The sequence below is a fragment of the Megalopta genalis genome, chromosome 11 (assembly GCF_051020955.1).
Source record: "Megalopta genalis isolate 19385.01 chromosome 11, iyMegGena1_principal, whole genome shotgun sequence".
In the NCBI taxonomy this organism is placed as follows: domain Eukaryota; kingdom Metazoa; phylum Arthropoda; class Insecta; order Hymenoptera; family Halictidae; genus Megalopta; species Megalopta genalis.
This window is the reverse complement of record NC_135023.1, coordinates 11,620,821-11,643,086: the sequence shown is the minus strand read 5'-3', so window position 1 is coordinate 11,643,086 and position 22,266 is coordinate 11,620,821. Positions and strand designations below refer to the sequence as shown.

Here is a 22,266-nt window from a genome sequence, read left to right as displayed (position 1 = left end):
GCACCGCCATCGCGCGAAAATTAAAGGGATTTTCTCACGATCTCTCAATTTCAGAAAATTATCAATCAAAAGTTTTCTGAGAAATAGTTCTTACAGATGTAATCTTATTCGAATAAAGGTTGGATTCATTAAGAACGAAGGACTTTGAAGTAAGCTTGTAACACGTTTCGTCATCATTTTTTGATCGTTCAAATCAAATTTCAAATTTAAATAAATTTAAATGATTTTGTAAACAATAATAACATTTATAAATGTAATTATCGTTTGAAACATACGTTCCTTTGGGAAAATATAATCGCGTGAAGTGATAACTTATCTTTCATCTGTTTCCTGTTGTATTGTAAATAAGTATAGTTATTCTGCTGATTCTGAGTCAACATTGTACTTCGTTAATTTCAAGTTAGAAATGAAGGGTGATGTGATTGACTCATCTCAATGTTTGAGACCAAAAGCAAAAGTCAAGGATACTTCGAAAAGCGGCTTTCTGATTGCATCGCCATCAAATTTGAATTTTACTTTCAGTTCTAGAAATTTGAAAGTTCGAGAAAAGACATTAAAAATCACAAACTATTTCCCTAAATCGTGCCCGATTCAACCGTTACCAATTAAAACTCCGTACTTCCGGTTCGGAAGTGCACCTCAAGTGAAAGAAAATTCTTTGTTCTTACAAGAGGTATCGTATCGCACAAAGTATTAACGAATGCAAATTTATTGCAGACAAGGTGGTTAACCCCTGGATCAGTTCACGAGATCAATATTCAGTTTATTCCTGACGAACCGAGAAATTATAATGACGTTTTAAAGATTCGCTACTTCGACAATCGTATATTAATAGTTCAAATTACCGGAAACGTTAGAACTGGTTTCTGTTTTCCAGCCAATATAAATTTTGGAAATGTTCCGCTCGGTAAAGCGTAAGTTTATCGTTCAACTACTTAACGATTCGTATAACAAGAATAACTGTTTATTATGTAGAGCTTGTTATGAAATTCCAATATGTTCTCAATCAAAAGAACAATTTTCATTCACTATTTTACCATCGAAAGAAGATCCTTGTGTCGACATCTATCCACGATGGGGTGAACTGCATAATCAGTTTTTTACCACTGTCGATAATTTGAACAAAATCAAAAATTAATTTTGTTTCCTAGGCCGTGTCAGACCAGATCAGAAACCTCTAATAGTAATGGTGATTTACAGACCTTTACGGTATATAAGCATGGACTTCCAAATTCGTATATTCATTACGGATTTATGTAAAACTCCGTATATTATAAATTTCTCTGCTTATACTCGACCAGGACTTTTACGGTAAGAATGGTTGCGGAGATAAACAACTTTTTAAGATTAAACAATACGTTATAATGCGGTAATTAATTTAAGGGAAGTGTTGGAAAATATTGAACCAGAATCGAAAAACAGAAAGCAGCCATTAAAAATTGGCGCTATAACTCGGAAAAAAGCAAAGGCCACTTCAAAAGAAATAATTATTTCAAAACCATGTACGGAACAGCCTATTATAGAATACAAGAGTGTAGAGGAGACATTATTGAAAGAATGTGGTTACTTTCCTTTGTATGCACTGCATACTGTCAATTGTATGTTAATTTCAAAATCTCGAGCACCATGCAACGAGTATGAATTAAAAGGTTACAGATTTTATACAGAATTTCATTCACGGGTGGAAAGAGAACAAACAGGTTTTTTAATTGCATAGGACCGATGAATATATGCATGTCAGAAGTCGTACGGCAAAAAGCTCAAAAGTTGAAAGAATTTTGGACGAGAGCAAACAATTATCGCCGGGAGAACGAAAAAGTAAGAATTGGTTGCAAATCGAAAGTAAACAATGGGGCACGAGAACTCAACGAACAAGAAATTGCAGAGATAAAAACTGCAAGGAAGAAAGGATGGAATGATTACAAATGTACATTGGAAAATTACGCTCCCGTGGAGGACGTATTTGAACGACAAAAAAGTCGAAAAATGAGACAGAGAATTTTAAGAATTGCTCAGAAAGTTTATATATTTTCAATTTATAAAATATTGTACACGATTTCTCAGAAATTAATCTCTTTATCAATTTATTTTTAGTACCCGAAAATTATTACGGCAGCGCCTAAAGTGGGGCAATCGTTTTTACACCGTTACAACATTATGCCCTTTGTTCAGGCAGCCAGGAAGATTATTTTAAACAATCGTTTGTTAAAGGTTCTTGAGAAATTAAAGAATTTAACACCGGAATTAATTAACGACTTTTAAAATCTTACCAGATGTTAATATCATAACCAATTATAATAATAAAAACTTGACTTATTAATTTAATATTGACCTATATTTTTCGAGCGCACTATTATTAATTCACCGTGCTTAACAAGTGCGATAATTATGTAATGTAGATGTTGCAATGTTGAATCAATGAAAATTTTTTGTGCAAAGTTTAATTGAATTTTCCTAACAGGTGGATATGTAGATGGTGCTTGCGTCGAAACCGCCAAAACTTGGGAAAAGCGTCTGCTTGTTCCACTGACACATGTTAACATGTACAACAAATAACGTATGTATTTTCGTACAAAACGTAACTCTACATGGAAAATTTATACTAATTAAAAATCTAAAATTTTAGGTATCAAAAATGTGTATTATATGACCGTTTTATTAGACAAGAACCTGTTACTCAATAATTGGTTCTAGGTTGTACCTAATAATATTGTTCAGATGGATTTGTGTATAACTTTTAGTTGCAATGGTAAGGTGAATAGCAATGATTGGGAATTAAATCGAGAAAGTTTATTCTTGTCTGGAGAAGTGGACAATGTTCTTTACCCGAAAGATGAAAATTCATTAGCAGATATTGATGTGCAACTGTTTGATTGCAATGTGCCTGCATCAACAGGCATATTGGATTTAAAACATTTCATCAAATGCATGGTGTAAGTTTTTCTATTTGTATTGGAGATATTGTAATCGTATGTTACATTAACATCTGAATTTTTGTCAGTATGCAATTGAAGATATTAGGCAGTTATGAGACTTATGATCAGGTATTAAGTTCTAAGACAAATGATATGGATTTTTATTATGTAAGATGTCTTGTTTGCAAATTTGTTTTATACATTCGGAGATATTTAAATAGGTGAGACAATCTTTTTTCCTTGTGCTGTACCTATGCATTGATAAATTAAGAATTTTTTAAAAATCAAAGATTATTTTTCAGTATAAAATGGGATGTTCAATCTTTGCAAATTATAAACGAAAACATTGAAGAAGAATTTAATATGTTATTTACTACCATAAAACATTTCCTTAGTAGATTAAGAAATGTTCCAGATGCCACATTTCATTATGCACCTTCTAAATTAGGCAACCAGGTTTGTACAAAAAATATTGTATTTATTAAATCAGTTATGAGATTACTATTTTATTTTCTTGTATGTTATAGTGCAATCAACCAGAGTATCATATGTATCATATGCACATTGAATTGCGATGGTTTTTTATCTCACTGGTATACACACGTTCTTTGTATCACCAATATTCCATGGAGAGTCAGCTGGAAGAACTTGAAAATGTTCAGGCAATAATCATCAATGATCTCATTTATATATCATTGAAGATATTTGAAACGGTAAGACTATTGTTTAATGAAATGATGCACATGCATATATTCTTTTATGCTACATTCTTTTTCAACATATTTCAGATGCCTTTAATAAATATACAACAAAAAACACCATATAATTGTACTTGCATTCGTGAGCTATGGCTGATGCTCCAAATATTCATTGATACTTTATCTGACAGAATGAAATCAAAGGTATTATTCTTATAATGTAATACGTATCATAAATAGGAAAAGCCAAAAATTCGTATTAACAAAGTTTTTGTAAAATATTAATTTTAATAGACATTTTGGGACTACGTAAACGATAGTGTTACTGGATTATTAAATAGGAAAGCATCTGATAGCAGAGAAGAATCTACATGCTACAATTTGGTACCTTGTAAGAACACTGAATTGTTTTGTCTATGGATTATTTATAATCTTTCACTTTTATATGGATATAGTAGCGATGGTTTATATTTGGGCTCCAATTGTTCAAGGGTATATGTATTTCAAGTATTTTTCTTCTTATTATCTAAATGTTAATAGTGTCAATTAATTGTTTATGTTTTTAAAGATTAGGCCTAATTACGAGCAGCTAGAAAAGATCTTGAAAACATATATTTCCAAAGGTGGGAAGGATGGTGAACGTGATGAAATTGATGAAGAGTTACGTATCATGATTCCCTTGTTAAATACTATAGTCACAAATTGGTGGAAAACACGAGTTTCTATAATTTCGCTTCTTTGGGACTGCTTTCATAAAAGATTAGATGAACCATTTTTATTACAAACATCTGGTCCTTGGACTTTATCAGTTGAAAAGTAAGAAAATAATTTATGTAACTATGTGTATTCTTGTATGATCTGTTAAAGACATGTTTATTAGGAAAACTGCCATGGATATACTGAAGCAAGTAAGGGATAGACTAAATAACACTGAATATGTTAAAGAATCTAGTTATGGAATGTTTTTACATTTTCTTGGTAAATATCCTGTTTAAGAAATAAAACTATATTTAAAAAATTGTTAATTCAGGTAATATATTATAGGAACATTCTTGCAAATAAATTATAGTAGCAGCGATACGAAACATTGGAACCAGATTAAAGGTCGGATCTACTCTAAATTTTCTAAAAGCAAAGTGGAAGAATTTTCCGTGACAGGTTTATACAATTTCATTTCCCTTTTTTTAACGTTAGCAGTTACTGCGGACACTACAAATGTAGTAAGTATATGTTAAAATCTTTAAAATTTGTCTTAATGAAACATATTTGTCATAAACTTTATTTTGTTTACAGTGTTCGGTGATGTTAGATCTCCTACCACTGACGAAGGAATACAATAACGAGAATAGTAAAAAATATAGCTTAATTTGGAAGGGAAAATTAGTTATTCTTCTTTTGTATAGCGAGCTTAAAATCAATTTTACAAGTATAGCATCTTGTTACATTGATACGGTAGAACATTGAATTGCCATATTTAATTGCTATTTAATAATTTGTATATTTGATACAATTAATTGTCATTTTCAGGTAAATACAATAAGTTGTCGTAAGGATGAAACTTCCCGCGCGATGATGATCAATTTTGTGGATGTGTTTAGTACAATTTTATCAGCCAGTACCATAGAGTTAGAAGAACACTTGTTGCTTGGTGGTTGGATAGATAGATACTTGTCAGAATGTTCAAATAAAATGATGGGAACATTGATAAGGGTGCTTGTTAATATTTTTAAAAAATGTTTTAACTCGTTAAATTCAGGTCCGTTACTTTCTTGATCGTAAAACAAATTTTTATTCGTACTCCATTTATTTTTATTCGTATGTTTGTTAGATGGAGCAGGAAAATTGTTGGACGCTTTATGGTGTTATGTCACGTGTAGAGTACGACAGCTTGTTTTTGATCCTCTACTTACGGGGGACCATTACCGGGATATCTCACAACTTGCAGTCTTATTTACTTTGGATGCATTGAAGAATTCAATAATGGCAAAAAAATACAAACACTCAGCTAAGTCTTTGTTTCAGCATTTTGCGTCTTCCGTGGTTGTTAAAGATATTAGGTATATCTAAAGTATGTAATGCTATTTAATATTGCAACTACGAAATGCTTTATGAAACTAGTACTTTGATTTTAGAATTACAAGACATTACTTAGTGTTGATACTCGAAGAAGAGCAGGCAGTTGAAACTCTGAAGAAAGAAATAAAAAATTTTGATACGTTACTTATACAGGTAAAATATCAAAACGCAAAGATGAATCATTAAACAATACGTTAACAAATTATGTGAATTTTAGGCTTGGGTGAAATGCTCCATCATTGCTCACAATACAAACGAAGATGAAATGAAAATTATACAAAATTATATAATCTCACTGAATGAAATACAACAAATGTTTGTAATGTATGAGGATATGCAAGAATTTCAAAACAGCAAGGAGCCCATTTTAGTCTTCATGATGTATTCTATGAAAAAACGAAACACTCTAAAGGTACAAATTTTCAAAATTATATGAATAATCCATGCGTTAATATAAAACTAAAAACTATGAATTGTCTTTTTCAGTCTGAACAAGAACGGATTCAATATGACACAAAATGGAGATCGTATTTTTCCCATATGGAAAAATGGGTTCTTTCGCCAATCACTGAAGAAAGTAAAGACTCGGAATTAGCTTTCTGGATATATAGATGCGTTGGAACATTAATACTTTGTACCTCGACAATGCTTTATACTAAAGTAAGTAGTTCTTAACATATTATATAAAGTTCACTTAAAAATTAATGTACTATGCTAATCCAAATCTTTTTTAGAATCAACCGAATAACATGTTCAAAATGTTACTGAATAAGACTATTCTTTCATCTGATCAACCGTTTTTAAAAAATTTTGGGAAAAAAACATTTTCCATGATACTTTTGGGCATCGAGGCTCTTAATGTTAAAAACGACATATCACTTCATATACTGATAAAAGATCTTTTTGATCAATATATGCCACTCTTAATAACTTCAATTAATAATACGAATAATTTTAAAGTGTCTGATTCATTATTAAAATGTTTTAAAGATGCAAAAGCAGATTTCATACATTTAGTGTTTGAAATCTTGATGACGAACTTCTTTACAATATCGAGCGATAACATGTTACATAAACATTTCTATTTGGTAAGTATTAGTTTCTTACTTAACACGTTTATCAAAACATATTTTACTGTCATAATATATTTATTGTAGGTAATGATATTTCTCCAAAATCTGCTCAAAGGAGGAAAAGATTACGCCAGTCATGTAATAGAATATATTATTTTAATTTGTACACCTTATATCATTGGAGGCTACATAAAAGTTCATGATTACCATCCACATAAACAACACACTTTGGAGTTCATGAGAAATATTGTCAGAAATCCGTATTACAAAGAAAGCCATACTTTACAGTCAGTATTACTATTCTTGGGTTTACAAAGATTTTGGGAATATATTTGATGCAAGTAACAATTTCAGGGAAAAGCTTAACACTGCGATATTCAACACCATCCAAAAATTAATTACAACAAATCAGCATAACACTTTTGAATTTTTGCAATCAATTTTATCGGTGAAGATCGAGATAATACAATTTTTATCGCCAAAAATTGAACGTACCTTAATTGATTTGGAGAGGAATCGTCGCCCGAACGCGGCATCTTTGAGGTGATTCTAACTAATATAAAGTTTTGCAATCATTATCTAAATATTACTCAACGTTACAGATATTCCTGGAATCAACTACTAAATGCTATGAAAAACATAAAAGCGGATCAGTAGTAAGTTTAAAAAAATTTATTAATAAATAATCGACAGTACCATGAAGATACTTCTCCATATTAAGCTACAAATCCAGTATGTATATTTGTTGTATAAACGAATAGCTGCGTTCGTGTACATAGTTATATGAAATTATATTTTATAAATTATACTCACCTAAAGAATAACGTATGAACATAAAACTATGACCCAGAAAGAATGTTTTAATGTTACATATGGTACAGATATGTTGTAATCGTCGAGCTACGAAGCGTACATAAGTATCACCGACTCATAAATAATCATATCTGTCTTGAAGGAAAGAATTGTATTTTACAAAACATGTAAAAAACAACACAGTCACTTTCTTTTCTCTATTTTCGATGTGAGTGTCTCGAACGATGATGCTTCAGTGACGTAGTAGTTGTACTACCGGGGGGCGATCGTCATCCAATTAATTCGAGTCGAGACACGGCACTACGCACAGCATTCCGTAAAGATTGTTCAGTATTGCCATTTAATAATGATTCTAATCTTTCGACGTAACTGTCGATATTTTGTAAGGTTGCACCTTCGTGTGTACCTAAAATCATAGAATTGCTTCCATTAATCAAGATGAAGATTACAGACCTAGGCTAGTGTGTACCAAACATTTTTGAAACTTGTATGATATATATTATGTTATGTATTAATTCAACCTGGAAGAGGTACTGCCGTAAAGCAACCAGCTAACTGCGAACGAAGAGAATCCAAATGACGTTGTAAAGCTTGATTTGTCGTACGTTGTTGATTTGTTTCAGACTCCAAACGATTTACAGCTGCATATAGACTGTCCACATGCCGTTGAAGAACAGCATTTTGAGCCTCGTAATCCGACGTAGCTTTTCTTAATTGTCTTAATTCCGCTTCGCATGCTGAAGACACAGAAGTTCATTTGTAAATATTCATTGAAGCACAGGCGAATTTGTAAATCTTTTCAAAATATATTTTACACACCTTTATTGTGATCTAAGAATTCTTCTGTAAAAATGGGAATATCAAAGCCTGTGAAATCATTGTCTTTTTCCTGTTGAATATCCTAGCAGAAAGAGATACATTAAAATAAACAGAAAACCAAGTATAAAACGTTATTGATAACGAAAGACTAGTACATTTTGCTCAGAATTGACATCAGTCCCGTTTCGTTCCTTTTTATTTTCTTGTTGCTTTTCCATAGATTGTTTCTCATTAAACAACCGGTATGCTTCTGTTTGTTTATAGTCGCTAAATTCACGATTATAACGTTCTTTGTCTTGCTCAGCTGCATCCAAATACTGTTGCTTTAAATCAGCTGGTAATGTGCTCCATTCCGAGGCAAGAAGTTTTGTAATCTCAGCAAATGATAAAGTCGGATTGTCATTCCGTACTTTTTCTCTTCGGTCATTTAAGAACCTATATCAAAACTCATTAATATGTATACTTTTAATTATAGTCATCTTTATTAAGTAAACAAAAAGATATTATCTGTTTTTGGTAAGCAAATATACCAATTAACTTTAACATTCTTAAAAACTTTTGTATATGATTTAATTACATAGTTATAATACCTAAAGTATCCTGTGAGTGGTTGCTTTGGAGCAGTTGCATCTCTGGGAGCTTTCTTACGTTTTTTTGACCTATTAGTTGTACTAGTGGTATTACTTCCAATACCAGTGCTTGTATTATTCTTCTTTATCCCATTGTCACACACAGAGTCAGGTGCTTTGTCTTCTGCACTTACAGGTGATTTATCTAGTTCAAGAATCATGATTTTAAATATAGAAACAATAAATATATGGCACTTGAGAGTGAACAGATTTCAAATTACTCGTATGTTCCTCAGATTCTCCATTGAAAGTTGGTTGCTCTGGCCCACCGTTGCTTTCAGACACATCATTAACTGGTGCACTCTCACTCATTTTGCACAATTATATACTATTATTTTACAACAAAGTCTTATTGGTTTCAATTAAAATTCATAACTGATCCTGTTGAGTTTGATGCAACAGTTGTAGTATCGCTTGAAAGGTTAACTCAAAGTATCGTTTTCTGTTAAATGTAAAAGAATCATTGTAATATTTAATACTTACTGTATATAATGTGTATATTTTTGGAATACCTAATGCATAGGTTGCAATTCACGTTAGCGTATTAGGTTAAGCCGTGAATATGTTAACAATAACTCCGTTGCAATCGCATGGAAATGGAACGCAGCACTAAATCATGACCGGTATTATACAGCGGTGTGTATTTTACCAACGAAAATTAATTGTTCATAACAGAAACAATATGTGGAGAAAAATACATAATCATTAAATATCGTTGGCATAAACACTAAAGCCGACTCCTCATGGAGAGATCTCGGATGACGCTAATTCAAAGTTGATGATTTTACCGCTGAATTAAAACCCTAGACCACTGGTCGAGGAAAGCGTACACGTTTGTCAAATGAGAAGTGTCGATTTCAATTTGAACTCCGTTCAACTTTCAACGAAATATGAGGGGACGCTATCTAAATCACGTGTGAACGATGATCACTATTTAGCGCAATGTTCAACAGTTGTTTCACAGTGTTACGAAGAAGTGTTCAATTTTGTCTATTGTCACTTACGATGTCGGAACTAATGATGTAAGATGGAAGTAAATGATAATTCAATTATTCTTCACAGTAGTAGCAGGTAACTTATTTCATATCGTTCATTTTGAAGATTTTTCTTTAACGTGCTATTAATTTTCATTCAAAGAACAACACTACTTTGAATATCATTAAACAAAGTGGGGATATTATCCCGGTTATTTTTTGTTCTAATTTTTCTTAATTCTATTATTACAATATATTTATTTACTTTCAGTATAACAGTGGCTGATTCTGTATGGAAATTTATCAACAGCCCTATTATTGCAATCTTCTCTGATTTAAAAAATGCAACTGCAGAACAAATGCTTCGATCCCTTTTAGAGTCAATATTAAAGGGCTCTGCTACTTTAACTACAGTTTTAATTCCACCATATACCAATGGATTGCAAAATGATGCGTTACAGTGTCAATATGCAGGTAAGAAAATGATATAACATGTGGGATATAATATATAACATAATAATATAACATTGTATTCTATTATTTTTGCAGCATTTACTACTTGGCTTTTTGGTACAATGTTTTATATAGTTGGAGAGCCTTTGAGTAATGAAATTCTTGCAAATAGCATAGAGATTCAAGCCTGCATGCTTAGAATATTGTCTAGACATCATATCACTATGTTTGAAATTATTAGTAACGAATATATGAATATTCTTCAAGAAATATTGGAATTTTATAAGTCTAATGGAGATACGGAAGAACTAAAATTAGCTAAATTTAATGCAGACAGAGAAATCATAGAGAATTTAGATCTACAAGCATTCCCTGTTACAATAATGTATTCTGATGTACCACAAGTACAGATGTCCATTTTGAAAATTATTGAGAAGACTGGTGTTTCGGTGTGGAATGAAAAAGTACTTTCAGATATTATGATGAAAATGCTCATTGTATCTGTTCCAAATGTAAAGATTATGGTACTAAATCTCTGCACAAAATTAATAGAGTCTTCTTTAATGAACAGAGAGGAAGTGGAAAATTTGATGCTCCACTTTATTGAAATTGTGAAAATAATTCCTGCATGGTTATCTTCTCATGAATTACAAGGAAATCAATTATGTCCATTTGTACAGATACTTACTCGATTTATTCAATCATCACCAATTTTTTCAAACAGTATTGAATTATGCTTTCAAATCAGTCATCTGATGGTTCATGAATTCATCAAATATGAAAATAATGTAGAAGCTACGGAAAAGCTGAAAGAAATAATTTGTAATAAAATGAAGCAGTACTTTGCCAAGGAACCAAGAGTTTGTACGCTTTCCGAGACAAAAGAATTTATTTCATATTTCGAGTACTACCCAGATTTCATTGTTATTTTTAATCATTGTATTCTCACTGAAATCAGACGCAATTTCAGTAAGAATAATTTAGTCAGTGAGTTTTGTGAACCATGGAAGTTTGTAAGAAATGAATTGATTTTTGCAGCAAAGTCAAAAAAGTTAGAAAAATGTGTACACATTTTAAAAGCATCAGGTATTTTACAATGTTGGTTAAAAGAGCTAAAATTATCAATGAATTTGTATGCAACCGATTTAGATGATATTTTGGAAATACTCATACAGAATTTGAGGTCAGGTCAGTGCCAGCAGGGACAAATTATCTTTGAGTGTTTCATACATATGGTGGCACATAATGAAGCAAACAAGGATGTTCTCCATAAGTTACTGGCACTACCATTCATTACAAATACTGAAATATCTGCAGAAATAATTAATAATCACGTGAAAGAGGCAGCAGAGTCCTTAGATATTGCAACAAAATTAAGATGCCTTGAAGCACTTTGCGAATTTGGTAATGGAATGGAAGCATTAAACTTGTTAAATAATTGTGTGTCAAGTGGTAGAACTGACTTAGCAGTTGCAGCAGTGCAGTAAGTACTTTGTATTGAAAAGTTTGTCCACATTGTAAGAATGAAATGTTTACAGGAATAGTATACTGCTTCTCAATAACGGGGAAACTAAATTTGAAGATATCTCGAGATACGTTCTTCAACCTGCATTACAGTCAAAAAAAGAGGAAGTCTATGAAAAACTTGTAATTGTATTGGGTAAAACAAGTTGTTACTTATCTGGGCATGCAGACTTTGTAAGGTAATGTTTTAATGATTCTCTTTAGAAGTACAGATTAATAAATATACTATTCTTTCCCTCTAGGGAACCAGACAATACAAAATGGAAAATACAATGTAAATGTTGTGCTGGCAATGTTAAAAGCGATATAAATCCTTATGTCTATCATGTTTCAAATGAATATGATTATCTTCTGAGTTCATATCTTAGTGTATTATCATCAGAGTTTCTTTCAGTGCGTTTCTGCATTTCCGAAAATATATTATCATTTTCGAATCATATAAATTCATTTAACAAACATGAAATAACAAAAGTGTGGTGTTCGTACATAGAAGACGAAAATCCCATGACTCGTTCTAATATTGCTACAGCAATAAAAGGAATACTAAATAATAAAATAAATATAGCAAAAAAGTCTGTTGTATCTATAGAGTACGATGTGCCCGCTTCATTGGATGAATTTGTCAATTTAATAATTAATACTATGGCAAGTGCACTTATGAAAGCTCTTCAAAGTTCTAACCACGCGCTTCAGGAAACCGTACTTCTTACAGCTAGAAATTTTGCAAGGTAAGGTAAATTTGAAGCAATTTAAATTTCTGTAAAATGAATTATTAATTATTTATTTTCAGTGTTCAATTGTATACTGCTGAGAGACGAATTTTGAACTTATTTCTCATCTCTATACTATATTCTACATCATCTCCGACCTCAGTAGCGTTTGCTACAACTGCCTATAGCGACTATGCTAAATTATTGAACGTTTCAACCAAAGTGTTATATGTAAAATATAAGAAAGATTTTCTTAAGGTACATATATTGAAGCTATAAATTAAAATGTAGAATTTTCATACAATCCTCTTAATTTCAGGTCATAATGCAATGTGCTGTACATAATTTTATAAAATATTCTTACAATGTGGCCACGTCGATACACCGTGTTGCAAAGTGCATTGGATACGAGGGTTCACGGCAATTATTGCGCAAAGACGGTCATTATGCAGTTAGCTTTTTACTTTCTTTCGGCGTTGACCCACCAAATGTAAAAATTTTGTTGCGTGATATAGCAGAGTTAGTCAGCATGGATGAAAAACAGATGTTAAAAGAATACTTTCCTGTAAGTGAATGAAGTGCAAAAATGATGTCTATCCTGGCAACAATATAGTAATTCTTACTGTTTTTTAGTACATTTGTAGTTATGCATTTTTAAATATGCCTCTTGCTACTACTGCAGAATGCTTAAGATTAGTATCAAGTATCACGCAAATGAATTTATCTGTACTGACAAGACAATCGTTTATGGTAATATATAAATAAGTCTATAGAGATAATTAATATATTATTGAAATTAAATTTTAATATTTTCTATGAATATAATTTACAGGGTATATTTGAGGAATTTATGTTGAATTTTCATGAATCTCCTGAGAAAGTGATTGGATTGTTGAAAATCATTTCTGATTATGACAACAGCTCGGAAAAAAATTACATTACACATAAAGGAATTGTAAGTTTGCATCTTTAGTAGTATTCACAATAAAATTTTGCAATCTAATCCAAAAATAAATTACAATATTTGCAGAAATCTTATTTGAATTTACGTTTGCATGGTATACTAGTAAATTTTGACATCAAACTTGGCTCAAAATCAGATGAGTATACGCAGCAATCTGCACTAGCATCGTTGGCTGCATTAATGAGATTAATGGGACCAGAATATTTAAGTCCATTAAGGTATAAAATCTTAGCCACTTTGAGAACCTCATTAGCATTCAAGAGACCAGGATACGGGCCTCTTATATGCGATGCATGGAACGCATTCATTCACAAGTATGTAAAACGCAAAATGAGGTCATACAATGTACATTTTTTATTTATAGCATAATTATTTTTGTTTTTAATTTTCCAGCATAACTATTAAAGAACTAGGTCCACTCCTTCCAACTATATGCATATCATTAATATCATTGTTAAAAATTTATCCTGAAAAAATCATTGCCATGTTGAAATTTCTCGTTATCGAATGCAATGAAGAAAATTCCAATCACACTGCGGAATTATTTTTCATAGATGATATAGATATTCCTGATGAAATTTCAACTATAATTAAGGCGCGTGTTTTACAAGCCAGGTAAGCACAATATATTTCATATGTACCTAATATAAAGTACCCTATTTACTGATTACATTTTATTCTTTTAGACCCAAAGGTTTCGAAGCAAATTTAAAATTATGGCTGAAACGTATCACACATGAAACAGATGAAGTAAGGTCTAGAGCTTTAACATATTTGCAAAAATTCCTAGCAGAACATCGTAGCCAATTAAATCAAATGATTCTGACTGAGACGGATATTCATCCGTTAATAGTTGAGGTAAATTACTTCATGAAATCATAAATGCAATGATCACAAACGCTGTCAATTAATAATTTTTTAGTTGTTAGATACGCTGTTAATTGGTTGTCAACATAAAGATGAAAACATACGCTTATTATATGGAGAATGTTTAGGAGAATTAGGTGCCATTGAACCGAGTCTTTTACCACGCCGAATAATCTCTAGAGGTATTATTATGAGAATACAACAAAAATCATCCGTATTTACAATAATATTATTTTAATTGTAGATGATTGTAAATTTATCTCTGATATGAATGAAGAATTTGCCTGTGCTATGCTCTTTGAACATGTGCGAGCCTTTCAAATGCAAAAAAGTAGTCACAGTATGGATTGCTTCTCACTTGCCATTCAGGTTTCTATTTTAATACTGTATAATCATTACGTATAAACATACATTTTTTGAAAATATGTACCTTTATAGGAAATCTTAAAAGCATACGAGATTACACCTCAAGGTAAAAACAGTGAACTATGGAACAGTTTACCATTGACTACGAGGCAAATTATTTTTCCCTTTTTAACATCTCATTACAAAATAGCAGCCGTGAGTGACGATAAAATGTTTCCTCATCCTATTTATGGGTAAACACTGAATACAATCTTGATTTCTCGTAAATTACGTTGTACTGATGCCTAATTTTGTTCCTGTAGTTCTGAAGTTGGTTCATCTGTTGAAAATTGGGCATACAGTTGGCTCTGTAGTATGTTTAAAAATATTCACGATGAAAGGCTCAACAGTGTACTGCGTGCGTGCAAATTAGCCCTGAAAAGGGACATAAAAATACTAACATTTTGTCTGCCTCATGTTGTGTGTAAGTAGATTAAAAAAACCATTTTAGAAACCTCTATCATATACGTGTAATTTCTCTTCACCAGCGTACATTATAACAAATGGCACGGAACAAGAACACATAAAAATACGAGAGGAAATGTTGACAATAATTGATGTCAGAAAAAAGCCTACTCTTGATCCTGAATTGTCCCGTCATCGGCCTCTTAGAAATGGACACAGCATTAAAGCAGATGACACAAGAATTTCAGAGGAAACTAGACGCATGCGTTGTGCACAGGTTTATAAATTTAATAAAACAATATTGTTGTCATTCCTTGAATAATTGGTTTTTCAATTTTTTGACAGATCGTATTTTCAGTATTAGATCATTTACAAAGATGGTTATGGGAGCAAAGACTGGATCGTAGTCATAAATATAAAGCAGTAGAAAGTAGGTCATTTAATATGAATTATTAAATGTCAAATGTTCATATAACTACTAATATGTAATAATATTGTAGACTTTTGCGAAGAATTGAATTCACTGATCGTGGCTGAAGGTTGTTATCAGTCCAGAGAATATCATAGAGCTCTAATGTATTTGGAGAAGTACATGGCTTCATCCAACAAAGGATTGTCTGAACCCATGGAAGGTGGATTGCTAGCTGTAAGTAAATCTTTAATGGATCGAATTCTAGAAATATTTAATATTGTTTCTTGTTTTAGAAAATATATGCACAGTTGGATGAGCCAGATGGCATATCCGGTATACTAGCTTCTCAAGATCATACACCAACAGTTCAACAATTAATCTTAGCTCATGAAGTTAATGGACAGCTTCAGGTAACAAGATTTATATTTGAAGATATTCATATTTCTGTGTTTAAAAATAATAAAACCTATAGGACGCAGCTACATGTTATGAAAGACTAGCTCAAAAGAAGACATTGAAACACACCTATCTACAAGGCATGATACAATGCTATCTTGGTCTTGACCAACCATTCACAGCTAAACATATTACCGAAGGAGTTTTAAGTAGCAGGTGATTATATAAAAATATTAAATAATTAATTCATTTAATACAAATATTTTATTTTCATTTCAGACCAGAATTGGAACCACTAATGATCGAAAATGAGCCTTTTTGGAGATTAGCTCATTTTACTAGATTGGATGATACTCCACAGAAGAACATAAAACATAGTCTTTTAGAAGATCTTAAGCAAGGCATGAAGCCAGACTTATTATCATTAAAACAAAATTTAGTAATGCTATTGGAAGACGCATCACGCCCCGGAGCTTATCAACAATGTTACTCCTACATCATGAAGTAAGTGATTTCAAAATTAAAAGACCCTATAGAGGATTACATTGAAATTTTTTATGATTGAGAACAGGTTGCACATATTGAATGAGTTCGATAAGGCAGTGTCCACGATGCTAACGGATATAGACCAGCTTCCAATGATATTCGAAGAGTGGGAGAAGCGTGGTCAGCTTGTTAGATCTTCTCGTGGGGTGGAATTTGTATTAAGCATGCGTAGAGCCACTCTAGACTTAGCAGTTCAATTGAATAAACAAGTTAATGATAGAGAAAATCCTTTTCTTAAACAGGAAATTGGAAAGATTTGGCTCAAGAGCGCCAAAATTGCAAGGAAGTATGAATTTTTTTAAATGAGCTGGGATAATTTTCTTTTTACTGTATCTTAAAATTGTTTTGTCTTGTTAGGAGAGGACTCCATCAGCAAGCATACATGTATATTCTCTCAGCTAGTGACTCCTGTCCGTTACAACAGCTTTACATAGAACAGGCTCAATTGTATTGGCAAAAAGGCTGTCAAGAAGATGCTTTCACGACATTGAAGCGATGCTTCTCAAGCTGTTTCCAATCATCTGCATACTACAAATCATTGTCATCGTCAGAATGCGTTGAAGAAAGGAAACAATGTGCAAAGGTTTGCATGTTAGCTGTTTACTGTTTGCAACAGTTTAAGCTAGCACTGGGAATTCATATTATATTAATTTTTATTTATTTACAGGCGAAGCTTCTGTATGCAAAATATAATGATGAAACTGTGAACGTAGATACTGATGCTAATATTATGAATTATAAAGAGGCTATCGAGGTTTGGAGAGAATGGGAGAAAAGTTTACTTTCATGTGCTCAGTATTATGAATCCGTTATAGAAAGGTTGTCTGATGAAGAAAAGGACAAGAAAGGACGGTAATATCATCTTGGATTTTACGCGAAAATAATTATATAAAAGTAATTTAATCAAGACAAAATTATTCTAGGGATTTACAAGTGCACACTATGAATTTCTATGGGAAATCGCTTCAATATGGTTGTAAATATATTCATCAGTCTATGCCGAGAATGTTGACTATCTGGCTAGATTTTGCTTCTCGTGTAACATCGCGGTCCAACCATAATGTAAACGATGAAATTGAGAAGTTTCGACGCGATGCATTACTAAAAATGACGAAAATCATGGGTAAGTATAAAAGTAGAATTCAGAGATTTAGAGGAAAATTCATTACTGATTTTTACTATATAGAAGTGTATCAAGAACGGCTACCAATATTCATGTGGCTGACTGCGTTCAGCCAACTTGTATCTCGAATATGCCATCCATCGACAGAAGTGCAAAATACTCTTTATACGATATTAGTGAAGTTAATTTTTGCTTATCCTCAACACTGTTTATGGATGATGGCATCAGTTATTAATGTGAGTTCTTAAAGTGCTAATAACTTGAATAGATATTGAATTGATATATTTTTCCAGTCCTCTTATCCTGCGCGACAAAGACGTTGTCAAGCGATTCTAAATAATTCCAAACTAAAAACAGGAGAGATGCTGAAACTCATCAAGGACTTCCACAAATTGTGGGAGAGACTCATTGAGTTGTCTAACAAACCAATACCGGATGTGAGTAAAGAGTGCATTCCGTTCAATTTGCTGAAGTATTATTTACCTTATTGATTTTGCAACAGGGTGTTCTGAACACTACAGTCAGCCAATTATCGCGGAATCTACCTCGTTTACTGTCAACCAAAGACTTCAGCACAATTATGATGCCAACAACTAAATTTAAGCAGCTTCATCTACCCTCTAAGGGTGTATCATTAGAGAACCATAATCCATTTTCATCGTAAGTGAATGAATTTGTGTAAAATTAAATGCAACATCCCTTACGTATTATTTATTATCTAGGAATTGGGTGCATATATCTGGAATAGAAGAAAGTGTAGCTGTTATGCCGTCTCTCCAGAGACCACGACGCATTGCGTTGAAAGGATCAGATGGTAAGAAATACCTATTCATGTGTAAACCAAAGGACGATTTACGCAGGGATTTTAGATTAATGGAGTTCAACGACATAGTAAATAAATATCTACAAAACGACCCTGAATCTCGCCAAAGGAGACTTTACATTCGAACATATGTAAGTTTATAAAAAACGCAAGACATGGGGATCTTCTAACACATATTTTTTCCTTCAGAGCGTAGTACCCTTAAATGAAGAATGTGGTTTAATAGAATGGGTACCGAATTTAGTAGGCTTTAGGCCAGTCATAATCAATTTGTATAAAGAAAGGGGTATCGCCACTTCAAATAGAGAACTCAGAAGCATGTTATGTGGTAAGCAGTTGTCGCTTTAGTATATCTTATGATTATAATAAAATTACTTATCTGATTGTTGAATTATAGCGTTGAAAGATCCTCTGGAGAAGAAGAGGAAAGTGTTCCTAGAACAACTTCTACCGCGACATCCTTCTGTTCTTGGTGATTGGTTCCGTCTTACATTCCCCGATCCATACGGATGGTAGAGTTTTTAATTAATCATACAACGAATATAATAACTTACTATTGCAGTGTAAAATATAGAAAATTTTTTAAATAGGTACGAAGCACGTACCGCATACATCCGAACCACAGCAGTAATGTCCATGGTGGGATATATCCTTGGTTTAGGAGATCGGCATGGGGAGAATATACTATACGACTCTAAATGTGGTGATTGTGTACACGTGGATTTCAACTGTTTATTCAACAGGGTACAGGCGATGCATCATGCTAATTAAATACTATACACGCTCATTATAAATAATGAATGGATATTTACAAAGTCAAACCTTAATTACCAGGGAGAATTGTTCGATTGGCCAGAGCGAGTGCCGTTTCGTTTAACGCATAACATGGTGGATGCTATGGGACCATTAAAAATTGAGGGACCATTTAGACGTGCTTGTGAAACTACTATGAGGGTTCTTCGACAACAATCCAGCACGTTACTAAGCGTGCTCACACCGTTTGTTTATGATCCACTTGTCAGCTGGAATAAAAATCAAACCTGCGAGGGCGGTGAAAAAACAAATGAAAAGGTAAAACACTGAAGAATCCTATGAATTGTGCATGGCGTAAAATACAATATCAATGTTTTAGGCTGTGGAACACATAAAGAATATAGAACAGCGATTGAAAGGCCTGATTCGATCCCATGGAAAGAAATTGGAAAATATTGCGCTAAATCTGAGTGTCGAGGGGCAAACAAATCATCTGATTTTAGAAGCAACAAACTTAGATAATCTTTGTCAAATGTATTTCGGTTGGGGTGCGTACATGTAATGAGTGTACAACAGGATACTTGACCATTCAACGTTTGTATGTAATATAGTTATTCGTCAAATATTTCTAATTATAAAAACCAATTCTTGAGTCTTAAGCTTCCAAACCGAAGCTACGGAACATCATGAAATATGATAGTGCAGTACTGAGAGTCTGCAAAATGTATAGAAATAATGTATGTAATGTTTGTACATCGTAAGCTGTATCATAATATTAAAAATTTTATATGATTTTATACGTAGATATGTAAATCAACTTTTACCGCACTGAAGTTTTCTAAATGCATAATATACAGTTTCCCTGCTGTAATGTAACTAGGTTTTTGCGAACGTAACATGATCATCCATGTTTCACACCTGATAGAAGTGGATAATCTATACCATTGTATAGAATACACAGCTTGACGTATGCCACTACTCTGTTACAATAAGTAATAATTTCAAATTAAAAATTTCATTTTGTATTGAATAATATGATTCACGTTCGTTTGAAATTCATTTTACCTGAGAGATTAACATATCCCCAGGCAAACAGAAAAGCAGTAATTGGAACACTGCCATTATTAAATGAGAACCATATCTCATTAACTTAGATTGATCCATTAATGTCTATAATCAAAGTAATCTATAATAGAAGTTTTAAAGTTAGTAAGAAGTTTTAAAATTGTCCTCACTGTAGAAACTTGTAAACCGACAAAACAGAATATGAGACTACTGGCCAGAGTTTGCAGTAACAGCATCAGATGAAAATTTTTTTCCATATTGTCACAAAACCTAAATTTTATTAGATTGAATAAGAGAATCACTTACATACAAGTATTAAGTTGACTTACCAAAGTATCACTTGATGATGCTTAATAATGTGCGCTATTTGAATCTTTATTCTGCACGAAATTGCACTTATGCTTTCTGAATTATTTTTTAAATTATTCAACTATAAAATATCATATCTTTTTAGATCATTGTTTAGTTGGGGCGTAACATAAATGATGTTATACTTACACAGTAAATATCTGAGTCTACTTGCTTTAAATTCTCTTTAAGTATTTGAAAATGACCACATGTGTGGAGTAAAGCACTTGCAATTAAAGTGTCGGTTGCAAGAATCATCAAACCACAAATACTTGTTGCTATCATTTGAGATATATAAACCGTCTATATGTACATATAGCCAAATAGAATTTTGTAACAATACATTTACATTAAAAAGAAAAAGTGGCAAACAATACCTCATAGTATGGAAAGTTATAAAAACCCGAAGGATATGTTGCAACAAATGGAAAGTCTTTTAGAACAGTCGAGTTATTAGTAATTATATCAATGATAGGCACACTGAAGAAAAGTAGTAAAGCATTACATATTAAAAATAGGTAGCCCCTTGTAACGTTTTTAGCACGTCTGAAACAGTATATTAAAAATAATGTATTTAAATAATATACGACACTTTTCAACACTAAGAACCATTTACATTGCATATTCCTGTAAGTGTTTAAAAACACTAATTTCGCCTAATCTCCAATAATCTGTTAGCATGAAGTCAATAAGAAATTCCAATTTTTTTCTCTTAAAAAACCAGATTAAGGACTTTAATATACCAAGCAATATTGTCAGTAAAGTAGAACTGCAAAAAATTAATGATTACTGATTTCATTCAGACTAAGCATGAATTAATTTTTCATCAATTACGATCAAACCTTGTTTCCAAAAGATCGTTCAGATTGTCCCGATTTTTATTAACGTGCGCTATTAATGGTATAACTATGAGTATAACGCAACTAAAGCATATAACATATCTTATAACATTTATTGGATAAAGTCCAACAAATTTGAGAACAAACAGGTTTATGAATATGTAGTTTTCAACATTCATTATATTTTAATTTCTAAAAAATGGTTTGTCAAAGCAACATTCTTTGGAGACTTTAGACTTCATTTGCCACTACGAACATGCTTCAGCAAATAGCGTATAGCAGTTTGCCAAATGACTATTAATATTTAATTGTAGCAGTACTCCAAACCAATTTGAATTTCATCCATATTTTAGACTAATTTCAAAGTCTAGTACGAACTTCATCCACTTCATCATTAGTGCAAATTATACTGTGTGCTTTGATCTTGTGACAATGCCATCAATACAAAGCTCATTAACTATGTTTAAATTAAAGGTTTCTTTTGAAATTATACCTTCTAGTCATATATTATTCACATACAGTCTTTACTATGGCACACCACGAATAATGACAAGGAAGAAACACTTTGAAAGCAAAACTATACGTTGCTCTAGTGTTCTTTGAGAGTTCAGCTTTACTTCAACAAAAGATACTTGC

At 32.2% G+C, this 22,266-nt stretch overlaps 4 protein-coding genes and 1 long non-coding RNA gene across 13 annotated transcripts; 2 read left to right on the top strand and 3 right to left on the bottom strand.

Moving 5' to 3' along the window:
• The first annotated feature begins 14 nt into the window (after positions 1 to 14).
• LOC117226374 (protein MMS22-like) lies at positions 15 to 8,399 on the top strand. Of its 7 annotated transcripts, none has more exons than XR_004491771.2 (24): positions 15 to 149; positions 718 to 1,311; positions 1,384 to 1,649; positions 1,718 to 2,557; positions 2,627 to 2,933; positions 3,002 to 3,136; positions 3,218 to 3,371; positions 3,443 to 3,628; positions 3,704 to 3,817; positions 3,908 to 4,105; positions 4,182 to 4,429; positions 4,494 to 4,591; positions 4,658 to 4,833; positions 4,907 to 5,065; positions 5,141 to 5,369; positions 5,442 to 5,670; positions 5,746 to 5,842; positions 5,907 to 6,101; positions 6,176 to 6,349; positions 6,424 to 6,777; positions 6,847 to 7,049; positions 7,117 to 7,305; positions 7,365 to 7,494; positions 8,199 to 8,399. XR_004491771.2 is itself a non-coding variant. In XM_076525062.1 (24 exons), exons 6-24 carry the CDS (start codon positions 2,719 to 2,721, stop codon positions 7,417 to 7,419), a joined length of 3,408 nt encoding a protein of 1,135 aa, XP_076381177.1. In that variant the 5' UTR covers positions 15 to 149; positions 718 to 914; positions 1,201 to 1,311; positions 1,384 to 1,649; positions 1,718 to 2,557; positions 2,627 to 2,718; the 3' UTR covers positions 7,420 to 8,399. The 7 variants fall into 7 exon arrangements, 6 of the variants coding, with proteins under 6 accessions (XP_076381177.1, XP_076381175.1, XP_076381179.1 ...); XM_076525062.1 differs by having other exon boundaries at positions 718 to 914; positions 1,201 to 1,311; positions 7,365 to 8,399; XM_076525060.1 differs by having other exon boundaries at positions 718 to 1,079; positions 1,152 to 1,311; positions 7,365 to 8,399.
• On the bottom strand, positions 7,420 to 9,751 carry Hmg-2 (High mobility group protein 2). 3 transcript variants are annotated; one of them, XM_076525075.1, is made up of 7 exons: positions 9,507 to 9,751; positions 9,245 to 9,436; positions 8,985 to 9,168; positions 8,550 to 8,829; positions 8,395 to 8,476; positions 8,097 to 8,312; positions 7,420 to 7,981 (listed from the first exon to the last, which is right to left on the bottom strand). In XM_076525075.1, exons 2-7 carry the CDS (start codon positions 9,333 to 9,335, stop codon positions 7,845 to 7,847), a joined length of 990 nt encoding a protein of 329 aa, XP_076381190.1. In that variant the 5' UTR covers positions 9,336 to 9,436; positions 9,507 to 9,751; the 3' UTR covers positions 7,420 to 7,844. The 3 variants fall into 3 exon arrangements, with proteins under 3 accessions (XP_076381190.1, XP_076381189.1, XP_076381188.1); XM_076525074.1 differs by having other exon boundaries at positions 9,245 to 9,404; XM_076525073.1 differs by having other exon boundaries at positions 9,245 to 9,465; positions 9,536 to 9,751.
• A 94-nt stretch (positions 9,752 to 9,845) lies between these two features.
• LOC117226373 (serine/threonine-protein kinase ATR) lies at positions 9,846 to 20,175 on the top strand. Its single transcript, XM_033480626.2, has 35 exons — positions 9,846 to 10,094; positions 10,269 to 10,471; positions 10,547 to 11,933; positions 11,989 to 12,153; positions 12,217 to 12,702; positions 12,765 to 12,942; positions 13,004 to 13,249; positions 13,318 to 13,434; positions 13,517 to 13,639; positions 13,715 to 13,962; positions 14,042 to 14,263; positions 14,335 to 14,506; positions 14,571 to 14,697; positions 14,760 to 14,884; positions 14,954 to 15,114; positions 15,184 to 15,344; positions 15,409 to 15,602; positions 15,671 to 15,755; positions 15,826 to 15,971; positions 16,031 to 16,147; positions 16,210 to 16,349; positions 16,413 to 16,637; positions 16,705 to 16,965; positions 17,037 to 17,262; positions 17,347 to 17,531; positions 17,603 to 17,802; positions 17,866 to 18,038; positions 18,096 to 18,239; positions 18,305 to 18,462; positions 18,525 to 18,756; positions 18,815 to 18,953; positions 19,023 to 19,137; positions 19,216 to 19,369; positions 19,460 to 19,696; positions 19,758 to 20,175. The coding sequence occupies exons 1-35, from the start codon at positions 10,051 to 10,053 to the stop codon at positions 19,938 to 19,940; spliced, it is 7,479 nt and encodes a 2,492-aa protein (XP_033336517.2). The 5' UTR covers positions 9,846 to 10,050; the 3' UTR covers positions 19,941 to 20,175.
• LOC117226381 (uncharacterized) lies at positions 13,980 to 15,463 on the bottom strand. Its single transcript, XR_004491772.2, has 2 exons — positions 15,376 to 15,463; positions 13,980 to 15,295 (listed from the first exon to the last, which is right to left on the bottom strand). It is a non-coding gene; the product is annotated as an uncharacterized LOC117226381 (long non-coding RNA).
• On the bottom strand, positions 19,327 to 22,149 carry LOC117226380 (odorant receptor 13a-like). Its single transcript, XM_076525072.1, has 9 exons — positions 21,634 to 22,149; positions 21,408 to 21,560; positions 21,169 to 21,337; positions 20,942 to 21,094; positions 20,773 to 20,873; positions 20,614 to 20,713; positions 20,444 to 20,548; positions 20,203 to 20,358; positions 19,327 to 20,093 (listed from the first exon to the last, which is right to left on the bottom strand). Exons 1-9 carry the CDS (start codon positions 21,807 to 21,809, stop codon positions 20,034 to 20,036), a joined length of 1,173 nt encoding a protein of 390 aa, XP_076381187.1. The 5' UTR covers positions 21,810 to 22,149; the 3' UTR covers positions 19,327 to 20,033.
• Between the last annotated feature and the right edge of the window lie 117 nt (positions 22,150 to 22,266).